This window comes from Nerophis ophidion, linkage group LG26, assembly GCF_033978795.1.
Source record: "Nerophis ophidion isolate RoL-2023_Sa linkage group LG26, RoL_Noph_v1.0, whole genome shotgun sequence".
Taxonomy (NCBI): domain Eukaryota; kingdom Metazoa; phylum Chordata; class Actinopteri; order Syngnathiformes; family Syngnathidae; genus Nerophis; species Nerophis ophidion.
In genome coordinates this window covers 39,348,536-39,361,035 of record NC_084636.1, presented here as the reverse complement: position 1 = coordinate 39,361,035, position 12,500 = coordinate 39,348,536, and the positions used below count along the sequence as shown (strand labels likewise).

Sequence of the window (12,500 nt, the reverse complement as noted above, 5' to 3'; positions counted from 1 at the left end):
GTCTGATTCACTTTGCTTGTGCGCCACAGAAGAAGAACGCTACCTTCATTGCCGTGGAGGTGAAGAAGTCTCAGCACAAGTACGTGATTGGCCCCAAGGGTAACACTCTGCAGGAGATTCTGGATAGAACTGGCGTCTCGGTTGAGATCCCACCATCCGACAGCAACTCTGAAACCGTCATCCTTCGCGGGGAGCCCGACCGCCTCGGTCAGGCCCTCACTGAAGTTTATGCCAAGGTAGCGCGACACGGCTAATGTGCCTTCCACGTGTCCATTTTGTCCTTTGCTCAAAGCGACGTTTCCTGTTTGCAGGCAAACAGCTACACTGCTTCCTCGGTAACAGCTCCTTCTTGGCTCCACCGCTTCATCATCGGCAAGAAGGGGCAGAACTTGGCCAAAATCACCCAAGTAATGCCCAAGGTAGGCAGAATAATGTCCTCTGGTTTTAAGAAATGTCGACATTGTTTTTGTTTGGAATGCTCGTCCACCGTGCTCAATATATCTCGTGGCGTACCCCAGGGATCAATACTGGGACCAAAATTGTTAATTCTCTATGTAAACGACAGTTTTAAAGTTACAAAGGACTAAGGTTGTGCAGTATACGGTATATCTATCAAAACATTTTTTATTCATTTTTATTTCATAGGATAATGTGTGTTTAAATAAGGGGTCCAATTGCCGCCGCGAGACGTTATGTTGCGTCCCCCACCTCAATATGAAAAGTTTAATGTTAGTGCGGCCCGCAAGTTTTACATGAATGGCACTTGACAGTGTTATTTGGCTCCAGAATGGCTCTTCCAACATTCTGGGTTGCCTACCCCTGCGTTAGTGGAAAAGCGGCAAATGAATAAAAGCGACCGAGACGTTGCCATGGAGACAAGGGTTTTCTTACGTGCCTGGCTGCAGTCACACAGCGACACCTGTCCGTCAGCAATAACAGTCCCCGATAACCTGGACCATTTCGAACCGTTATTTGTTTTTTTTATTGTTTAATTTGCATTGCCTCACACGATGAACACTACATATCTTTCTATATGACGCCGGGAGCCCTCACTTTTTTGGGCTCTCTATCTCGGTACTTTCCCGGCTACTTATTATCTGCCGACCGCCGTGTTGCTGTAGGGAGGAAAAGCGGAACGACACACATTGCGGAAATAACATTATTCTCTGTGCGTCGGCTAATTACAAATATATTCCACAACCCCAAAGATGTCTTTTTCAAAGCCTGGCGTGAAGAGAAAGGTTAGTGATGTGCAAAGACAATTCCAGGAAAAGTGGGAGATGCAATATTTGTTGAGCACAGGGGCACCCTGACGTCTTATTTGCACAGCAAAAGTTGTGGTGCGCAAGGGATACAATTTGAAACGTCATTCTACAACTAGACATGCTAAGGAGTATGCAACATTTTTTCTTTTGTTTTTAAGAACTCTTTTCTTGCGACCTGGACTCTGCTTTCAGTGGCTCCCAGGTAATTTGAGTTTGAGACCCCTGCTTTAAATAGTGTGCTCCTGAGGTAATCAATGCGGATTTATTTGAGTTTAAAATAGCTGGAGTCAGTCCAAAAATGGACAAAAAGGATGACTCTTTTTTTATTTACAAATTTCACATTTTGATGCACCTGAAATTAGAGATGTCCGATAACATCGGACTACCGATGTTAAATAAATGATAAATGGGTTGTACTTGTATAGCGCTTTTCTACCTTCAAGGTACTCAAAGCGCTTTGACACTACTTCCACATTTACCCATTCACACACACATTCACACACTGGTGGAGGGAGCTGCCATGCAAGGCGCCAACCAGCACCCATCAGGAGCAAGGGTGAAGTGTCTTGCTCAGGACACAACGGACGTGACGAGGTTGGTACTAGTTATCGACCGATAAATGCTTTTAAAATGTAATATCGGAAAGTATCGGTTTCAGAAAGTAAAATTTATGACTTTTCAAAACGCCGCCGTACAGGGTGGTACAAGGATGCAGGGAGAAGTACAGAGCAGTTGCGTCTCCCAGTCATACTTGCCAACCCTCCCCATTTTCCCGAGAGACTCTCGAATTTCAGTGCCCCTCCCGGAGCAACCATTCTCCTGATTTCCACCCAGACAACGATATTGGGGGCGTGCCTTTGCGTGCCGGCCCAGACACTTGATATGTACGGCTTTTCACACACACAACTGAATGCAAGGCTTACTTTGTCAACAGCCATACAGGTCACACTGAGGGTTGCCGTATAAATAACTTTAACTGTTACAAATATGCGCCACACTGTGAACCCACACCAAACAAGAATGACAAACATTTCGGGAGAACACCTGCACCGTAACGCGACATAAACACAACAGAACAATACCCAGACCCCCTTGCAGCACTAACTCTTCCGGGACGCTACAATATACACTCGGGGAGAGCATGTCCCAAGTTCCAAGCTGTTTTGAGGCCCGTTAAAAAAAATAATGCACTTTGTGACTTCAATAATAAATATGGCAGTGCCATGTTGGCATTTTTTTCCATAACTTGAGTTGATTTATTTTGGAAAACCTTGTTACATTGTTTAATGCATCCAGCGGGCTATCACAACAAAATTAAGCATAATAGTGTTAATTCCACGAATGTATATATCGGTATCGGTTGATATTGGATCGGTAATTAAGAGTTGGACAATATCGGATATCGGCAAAAAAGCCATTATCGGACATCTCTACTTTTAAATCTTTTCTGTTACAGTGTAAAAGTTATTCTTTGTAAGTTGATCTACATTTCTTTCGTCTTTTTTGTGTTCTGTAACATTAATTAGGATATAGTGTGATGCAGAGGTGTACTTATGACAACTTTATAGACAAGTGGTACTATTAATAGTCTCGTCAAGAGAGTTGTGGTGGGGCGCGAAAACAATTGAGAAGCATTCGAATGCAGCTGAGATAGGCTCCAGCAACCCCATAAAAAGGGACAAGCGGTAGGAAATGGATGGTTTACAATGAAACGTAGGATAAAAGGAGTATTTGCTTTCCCAACCCTAACATGCCTACAGCACATTAGGAGTCATCTTGTCTCATTGCAGTTTGTTTTTGACAATCAGTTATCGTAGCTATATTTTAACTGGTTGTCCCAATACCAATATTTTGGTACCGGTAGCAAAATATATTTCAATACTTCAAAAAACAAAGGGACCACAAAAAATGTCATTATTGCCTTTTATTTTTAACAAAAAACCTTAATGTACGTGAAACATATGTTTATTATTGTCATTTAGTCCTTAAATAAAATAGTGAACATACTAGACAACTTGTCTTTTAGTAGTAAACAAACAAAGACTCCTAATTAGTCTGCAGTAACATATTGTGTAATTTATACACCTATTATTTTGTACACATTATGAGGGACAAACTGTAAAAATTGATTATTAATCATTTACTGTTAACATCGGCTTATTTTCTCTCTTAACATGTTCTATTTACACGTCTGTTAAAATGTAATAATCACTTATTCTTCTCTTCTTTGATACTTTACATTAGTTTTGGATGATACCACAAATTTAAGTATGGATCCGATACCAAGTAGTTACAGGATCATACATTGGTCATATTCAAAGGACCTATTTCCTGACTTTATAAACATATAAAAATAATTTTAAAGAAAGGAAAAAAGATTTTGTGACTATTTAAAAATAAGGTGTAATGATAGTATCGATTCAATACGCTCTTGTACTTGGTATCATTACAGTGGACGTCCGGTGTAGAGCCACCCATGGGATTTGTTTACATTCAGGCGCGCTACCTTTTGTTAGCGGTGAGCTATTGTATCCTCCCAGGGCGTGTAGTGAAGCATGATTAGCTCGTAAGAAACGTATTTTGTCAACATGGAGTTTGCGGATTAGTGATTTAGAAGTAGCTAAAACACTGCCGACTGTGGATGGAGCCATTTCTTAAAGCACCTCTTCCTGAGGGTGTTTCAGTGTCATAACTTCACCTTTATCTTTCTTTTTGGCACCAAAATGCATCCATTCTCGCTTTTTATTTCTACACACTGTCTGCTTGTAAGTACTCTGTGTTTGCGTGCTGCCGAACATGCTCCTTTGCTCGTAAACCTCGACGACGCACTAGCATGCCTGGGAACCGGTACTTTTTCAAACAGTATAGTACCTTTTTTGATTCATAAGTACCGCTTTACTTTACTAGTACCGGTATTTTGTACAACCCTAGATTTCTTTTATTATGTCTAATACCGGCATGATAATAATTGGTCTGACAATTATCACACACTCTTAGTTGTTAATATTGACACGTTTTGCATCTAGGTGCACATTGAGTTCACCGAGGGCGAAGATAAGATCGCCCTGGAGGGTCCAACCAAAGATGTGCAGATGGTGCAAAGCCAGATTGAAGTCATTGTGTCAGATTTGGTAAGTAACTACTCCCGTCACACCCACAAAGATTGAATCGAGGCACCTGAAGTTCTGTGAACACATTTTTTTTACCTTTTGATCCAAAAGGCTCCTTCAGTTCTGATAGTTTTGATGCAAAGTTTCCACGTTTTTGTCACACGACGAATAGTGTATCTTCTGTGCTACAACAGGTGAGTCGCATGGACTACACTGAGATCAGCGTGGATCCAAAATTCCACAGACATCTGATTGGAAAGGCCGGCGTCAACAGTGAGTGCCCTGCTTCAAGTGGTAATCGTCTACCCGGGGGTTCGCTAAGGAGGCCTTTTGGATTTTGTTTTCAGTCAACCGCATCAAGGAGCTGCACAAGGTGACTGTCCGCATCCCCCCCGACCACGAGAAGAGCAACCTGATCCGCATCGAGGGGGACCCCCAGGGCGTGCAAGAAGCCAAGAAGGAGCTCCTGGAGCTTGCGTCGCGCATGGTTTGTCCATACGCTTTTCCCGCTTGGCAGTCAGCGGCCAGAATGTCACCGTAACTTGCCTTGCAGGAGAACGAGCGTACAAAGGACTTGATCATCGAACAGCGTTTACATAGAGCCATCATCGGCCAGAAAGGGGAGAACATCAAAGAAGTGCGGGACAAATTCCCAGAGGTGAGGTGGAAGCATTTTTACTTTACACTAGTCTTGTCCCGATACCAGACTAAAAAACTCCTTTGTCCCACACGCCATTAGACTGTAGAACAGGGGGTGCGGGGGGGGTACTAGGATGACAGGGGATACAAAACAACAGCGCAATACTTTTTCATAACATGCTCACTACTGCCTAGTTTCTCTTGTTATATTCTTATTTTACTGTCATATTTTTATTCTCATTGTTGCTTTTCATTTGTATTCTCATTGTAGTATTTTTCTGTTTTGTTTCTATTTATACCCCAATTATTTACATTTTACTTTTTAAGTTCCATCTGAATTCTGTACACTGCTGCTGGAATTTTAATTTTCCTAACAGGGGGCCACAAAAAATGTCAATATTGGCTTTATTTGAACAAAAACATCTCAGAGTACATCAAACATGTTAATTATTGCAATTTAGTCCTTAAATAAAACAGTGAAAATACTAGACAACTTATATGAAATAACTACATAAACTTAAATAAAATGGTGAACATACTAGACAACTTGTATAAAATAACTTGATAAACTTAAATAGTGAACATACTAGACAACTTGTATAAAATAACTTGATAAACTTAAATAAAATAGTGAACATACTAGACAACATATAAAATAACTTGTATTTTTTTTAAATGTAATATAATGTTTTTTTTTGTTTTTTATTCAGTCATTGGCAGTGTTGGGTTAGTTACTCAGTACGGGGCGGTATAGCTCTGTTGGTAGAGTGGCCGTGCCAGCAACCTGAGGGTTCCAGGTTCGATCCCCGCTTCCTCCATCCTAGTCACTGCTATTGTGTCCTTGGGCAAGACACTTTAACTCACCTGCTCCCAGTGGCACCCACACTGGTTTCAATGTAACTTAGATATGTAAAAGCGCTGCGAGTCACTAGAGAAAAGCGCTATATAAATATAATTCACTTCACTTCACACTTGCTGAAAACCAGTTACTAGTTACTTTATTTCAAAAGTAACTCAGTTACACAGTTACTTACACCAAAAAGTAATGTTACTGTGAAAAGTAACTTGTTACTTATTTTGTTTGTTTTTAAGGCTTCCATTAATGCCCTTTTAGCCTTCATTTCAGTGCTGTTATTGCACTGGAGAATAATACAATCTGTTGATCAACATGACATGCATTTGCATCTCTGAACTCTGCTAAGCAATATGCTCTGCGTACAACACACAAACACAAAGATATGTTTCAAAGGGCCAATTTAGTTTGGCCCTATACTATTTTAAATAGCTGCAACATAACATGCATAAGTAATAAACTGCATAATAACAACATAGCTGAGAACCTGGCTTCACCCAAGGAAGGCACACATGACATGATTATATGTCATGTGACTATATACAGCACACATACTGCTATACACACGCCTACCCAGCTGTTTTTGTTTCTCTCAATGAATTGTGAAATAAAATCATGTCTTCAGGACATCAACACTGTAATTAAGCCCAGAACACTCTACGCATTTCCCCAGTTTTAGTTTGGAGTAAAGGAAAGATTTACCTGGCCCACTAGGATCCCTCTTTATGTTTGTGAACTTTATAGTATATACATTTAGAGCAGGGGTGCCCACACTTTTCAATTGACCAACTCGAGGGGATCTACCTCATTTATATATATCATTTATATTTATTTATTTATGAAAGAGACATTTTTGTAAACAAGTTAAATGTGTTTAATGATAATACAAGCATGTGTAACACATATAGATGTCTTTCTTTCACAAAGACAAGAATATAAGTTGGTGTATTACCTGATTCTGATGACTTGCATTGATTGGAATCAGACAGTAATGATGATAACGCCCACATTTTCAAATGGAGGAGAAAAAAAGTGGTCCTTTCTGTACAATACCACATGAAAGTGGTTGGTTTTTGGCATCTAATTCATCCAGCTTCCATACACTTTACAAGAAAAACATTGGCGGCAAATTCCGTAGCTTGCTTGATTGACATTCACGGCACCCGAGGGTCTTGTGAGATGACGCTGGCTGCTGCCAGTTCTTTATTATGAAAAAATGACAGAGAGGAAGGCGAGAAACACTTTTTATTTCAACAGACTTCCGTCAAAACTCTAAAGGCCGACTGCACATTTCCTATCTTCACAATAAAAGCCCTGCTTCATGCTGCCTGCGCTAACAAAATAAGAGTCTCGGAAAGCTGGCGTGCACAAGTGATGTGCACGCCAGCTTTCTGAGGGATCGCTTGTGCACGCCAGTTTTCCGAGACTCTGTATTTAGTTAGCGCAGGCAGCATGAAGCAGGGCTTTTATTGTGAAGATAGGAAATGTGCAGTCGGCCTTTAGAGTTTTGATGGAAGGTACGGCGCGAGAGTCTGTTGAAATAAAGTGTTTCTGGCCTTCCTCTCTGTCATATTTTCATAATAATGATCTTGCAGCAGCCAGCGTCATCTCACAAGACCCTCCGGTACTGTGAATGTCATTTAAGTGACGTCTTGGTGAAGATTGAGGATCACTCATTTTTAGGTCTATTTTTTTTAAAAGCCTGGCTGGAGATCGACTGACACACCCCCCGCGGTCGACTGGTAGCTCGTGATCGACGTAATGGGCACCCCTGATTTAGAGTGATGTGATAATCAAACGCTCTAGAAGTCTATAATGAAAGAGTATATAAGAGAATTGACAGTGTGTGTACCTTCAGTGATGAATAATGAGCAGAGGCAGAGTTTTCAGTGTTTTCTATAGCTTGATTTCCATGTTTATGTACTCACTGTCCACTGTGTCCAGGAACTTGGAAAATGTTTCCGTGCCGTTTGACGCCCGCTATCATGCTAATTAGCCTACAAATAGCCTACATCAGGGGTGCCCATTACGTCGATCGCGATCGACTGGTGGATCTCGGAGGGTGTGTCAGTCGATCTCAAGCCAGGCATTAAAAAATGTACATAAAAATGAGCAATCATCAATCATACCAAGACTTCACTTTCGTCAGTTGTTTGACATTCTCGGCACCCGAGGATCTTGTGAGATGACGCTGGCTGCTGCGAGCTCATATTTAAGAAAAAAATCACTAACAGGGAGGACGCAGAGAAACACATTTTATTTCTAGAGACTCCGTACCTACTGTCAAAACTCTAAAGGGCGACTGCACAGTTCCTGTCTTCACCATAAAAGACCTGTTTCATCCTGCCTGTGCTAACAAAATAAGAGTCTCAGAAAGCTAGCAAGCTACGGAGTTTGATGCCAATGTATTTCAGCGAGCGCTTTCTCACTTGCTTGCCCACCCGCACACTCACTGACGTCACTCACCTGCTGCCAGACATTAAAGGGCCACACACATATGCTACTCTCATAACAAAGTGTTTAAAAAGGAGTATGCAAGTTGGACAAATGAGATGCCAAAACCAACCACTTTCATGTGGTATTGGACAGAAAGGAGGACTTTTTTTTCTCCTCCATTTGAAAATGCGGACGTTATCAGCCCCACTGTCTAATTCCAATCAATGCAAGTCATCAGAATCAGGTAATACACCAACTTATATTCTTCATGAAAGAAAGGAATCTATGTGTGTTAAACATGCTTGTATTATCATTAAACACCATTAACTTGTTAACAAAAATGTCTCTTTCATAAATAAATAAATATAAATTATAAATAGGAATGAGGTAGATCTCCTCGACTTGGTCAATTGAAAAGTAGCTCGCCTGCAGAAAAAGTGTGAGCGCCCCTGGCCTACATGTCTTGTAGCACAATGTCTCTATCAATGTTGTCCTGGCTTGCAGTCCCTCTGTTAAAATCCGCCCGCTGTGGGTCTCTCTTTACCAGCTTCGTCGAAGCATGTGGCTTTTATAGCTGTTTCAGCAAATTTTCTCTTCTTCATGCTCGACAAAAGAAAAGTAGTGAGAACATCTACATTTTAAACTCTGCTTTGGCTCCGTCATGATGTCTATCCATTTTCTACCGCTTATTCCCTTTGGGGTCATGGGGGGTGCTGGTGCCTATCTCAGCTACAATCGGGCAGAAGGCGGTGTACACCCTGGACAAGTCGCCACCTCATCACAGGGCCAACACAGATAGACAGACAACATTCACACACTAGGGACCATTTAGTGTTGCCAATCAACCTATCCCCAGGTGCATGTCTTTGGAGGTGGGAGGAAGCCGGAGTACCCGGAGGGAACCCACGCAGTCACGGGGAGAACATGCAAACTCCACACAGAAAGATCCCGAGTCCGGGATTGAACCCTGACTACTCAGGACGTTCGTATTGTGAGGCAGACACATTAACCCCACTGACACCGTGAAGCCCCTACACCATGATTTCTTGTTTGTAAACACAGACCTACACCCAGCCCGCCTCTCTCTTCTCCCGCTTATGACACAGGAATACTTAGGACGACACTGCAACTCTCCAATAAAACTCACTCAGATCTTCTAGCCGATACTACATAAAAAAATAACGTAAAATAAGGCAGTAACTCATCATGTAGTAACGATAACTGAGTTACTGAATATAAAAAATAACGCGTTAGATTACTAGTTACCGCCAAAAATAACTTTGTTACGCTTTAGTCCCAACACTGGTCATTGATGGAGCTAAGGATGATAATTTGAATATTGTTTTGCGGCACTTTGGAAACATTTTTGTTATTTAAATGTGCTATACAAATAAAGTGGATTGGATATTGTGTCATTTTATCTACCTATTATTTTGTCTACATTATGAGGGACACTTTTTTTTTTTTTCTCAATGTGGCCCCCGAGGCCAAATCTTAGACTTTGACTTCCTTTTTATAGTCATTCAAATTTGAACTTTACAGTACAAATAAGAACGAAATTTTGTTGCATTAGCTCATGGTAGTGCAGGATGAAAAAAACAATAAGGTGCAGATAAACTGGGGCAAAAAAGCATTTAGTCAGCCACCGATTTGTGCAAGTTCTCCCACTTAAAATGATGACAGGTCTGTCACTTCAACTGTGAGAGACAGAATGTGAAAAAGAAAATCTAGGAATTTTAAATAATTTATTTGTAAATTATGGTGGAAAATAAGTATTTGGTCAACCATTTAAAGCTCTCACTGATGAAAGGAAGTTTTGGCTTTCTTTAACACGGATCAATCGTCCTGTCCCCTTAGCAGAAAAACAGCCCCAAAGCATGATGTTTCCACCCCCATGCTTCACAGTAGGCATGGTGTTCTTGGGTTGCAACTCAGTATTCTTCTTCCTCCAAACACGACGAGTTGAGTTGATACCAAAATGGATACATGGATGATACAGCAGAGGATTGGGAGAATGTCATGTGGTCAGATGAAACCAAAATAGAACTTTTTGGTATAAACTCAACTCGTCGTTTCACATTCTGTCTCTCACAGTTGAAGTGTACCTATGATGCAAATTACAGACCTGTCATCATTTTAAGTGGGAGAACTTGCACAATCGGTGGTTGACTAAATACTTTTTTGCCCCACTGTAAAATAGATTACTGTACAGATAAATATATAACATTTTTGCATATGCATCCAGGTTTATGGATGTATGTTATATTGTATTTTTATCCCAGCGACTTAATCCATTTTGGGGTGAATTAAGGGGATAGTTATGATGCCTTTAAGAGTCTAACACCCTGAGGGAAGAAGCTGTTAAGGAACCAGGAGGTTCTGCTTCGGAGGCTGCGGAACCTCTTCCTAGAGTCCAGCATTGAAAACAGTCCTTGGTGGGGTTGGGAGGAGTCTTTTGCAGATTTTCTGAGCCCTGGTCAGGCAGCGTCTTTTTGCCATCTCCTGGATAAGAGGAAGAGGAGTCCTGATAATCTTTTCCGCCGTCCTCACCACTCTCTGGAGAGACTTCCAGTCTGAGGTATATTGAGATATACGTTCAGTGGCCTTGTGGGTAGAGATAGGTAGGTCGTGAGTTCAAACCCCGGTTGAGTCATACCAAAGACTATAAAAATGGGAGCCATTACCTCTCTGCTTGGCACTCGGCATCAAGGGTTGGGATTGGGGGTTAAATCACCAAAAATGATTCCCGAGCGCGGCCACCGCTGCTGCTCACTGCTCCCCTCCCCTGGAACAAGGAGATGGATCAAAAGCAGAGAGTAATTTCGCCACACCGAGTGTGTGTGTGTGTGACTCAGTGGTACTTTAACTTTAATATGATTGGCAACACTAAACGGACCCTAGTGTGTGAATGTTGTCTGTCTCTGTGTTGGCTCTGCGATGAGGTGGTGACTTGTCCAGGGTGTATCCCGCCTTCCGCTCGATTGTAACTGAGATCGACTCCACCCGCGACCCCCGAAGGGAATAAGCGGTACAAAATGGATGGATACCGTACAACCCTACTTTATACTTTAACATTACGTCAGCATTTTTTCTTTTTCTGCCTCCGCTTGGGATGGTTTCCTGCTGGCTCCGCTGTGAACGGGACTCTCGCTGCCGTGTTGGATCCGCTTTGGACTGGACTCTCGCGACTGTGTTGGATCCATTGTGGATTGAACTTTCACAGTATCATGTTAGACCCGCTCGACATCCATTGCTTTCCTCCTCTCCAAGGTTCTCATAGTCATTATTGTCACCGACGTCCCACCGGGTGTGAGTTTTTCCTTGCCCTTATGTGGGCCTACCGAGGATGTCGTGGTGGTTTGTGCAGCCCTTTGTGACACTAGTGATTTAGGGCTATATAAGTAAACATTGATTGATTGATTGATTGAATATGTATCTCTTAGGTCATCATCAACTTCCCCGACCCCGCCCAGAAAAGTGACATCGTTCAGCTGAGGGGCCCGCGAACCGAGGTGGAAAAGTGTTCCAAGTTCATGCAGAAGATGGTGGCTGAGATGGTAAAACTCTTGCAAGATCACAGGTCCTTGTCGGCGCCCTAACCACTGGTTTTTCCTCCCAAGATGGAGAACAGCTTCTCCCTCTCCGTCCCCATCTTCAAGCAGTTCCACAGGAACATCATCGGGAAAGGTGGCTCCAACATCAAGAAGGTAGCTTTCTCCAAACGCGTCCGAGCGCCGAAATTGGGGTTTTGACGCACGCTCGCTTTTGACCACGCTGCAGATTCGCGAGGAAACCAACACTAAGATCGACCTGCCCGCGGAGAACAGCAACTCCGAGATGATCATCATCACGGGCAAGAAGGCCAACTGTGAGGCTGCGAGAGTGCGAATTCTGACCATTCAGAAAGAACTGGTGAGATATCCACGCACATCTTGATGGCCTGGCGCCGCGCCGCATTCACCAAACCTCTCGCCTTCAGGCAAACATCACAGAGATGGAAGTGTCCATTCCTTCCAAGCTGCACAACTCCTTGATCGGGTCCAAGGGCCGCTTTGTGCGCTCCATCATGGAGGAGTGTGGCGGGGTGCACATCCATTTCCCGAGCGAAGGCGCCGGTATCGACAAGGTCACCATCCGAGGCCCCGTAGAGGAGGTGGAGAAGGCCAAGCAGCAGCTGCTGGCCCTGGCAGAGGAGAA

The 12,500-nt window shown here is 42.6% G+C and overlaps 1 protein-coding gene across 2 annotated transcripts in view; it reads left to right on the top strand.

Moving 5' to 3' along the window:
- LOC133543729 (vigilin-like) overlaps positions 1 to 12,500 on the top strand; it is a 75,719-nt gene that overhangs the window by 33,581 nt on the left and 29,638 nt on the right. For both annotated transcript variants that reach the window (XM_061888479.1, XM_061888477.1), the window contains exons 8-17: positions 30 to 236; positions 312 to 419; positions 4,292 to 4,396; positions 4,570 to 4,648; positions 4,723 to 4,862; positions 4,929 to 5,033; positions 11,747 to 11,860; positions 11,924 to 12,010; positions 12,084 to 12,215; positions 12,283 to 12,500. The exon at positions 12,283 to 12,500 is cut by the window's right edge and continues 1 nt beyond it. In XM_061888479.1, the coding sequence (XP_061744463.1) occupies positions 30 to 236; positions 312 to 419; positions 4,292 to 4,396; positions 4,570 to 4,648; positions 4,723 to 4,862; positions 4,929 to 5,033; positions 11,747 to 11,860; positions 11,924 to 12,010; positions 12,084 to 12,215; positions 12,283 to 12,500 (1,295 nt within the window). The remainder of the gene's footprint in view (positions 1 to 29; positions 237 to 311; positions 420 to 4,291; positions 4,397 to 4,569; positions 4,649 to 4,722; positions 4,863 to 4,928; positions 5,034 to 11,746; positions 11,861 to 11,923; positions 12,011 to 12,083; positions 12,216 to 12,282) is intronic.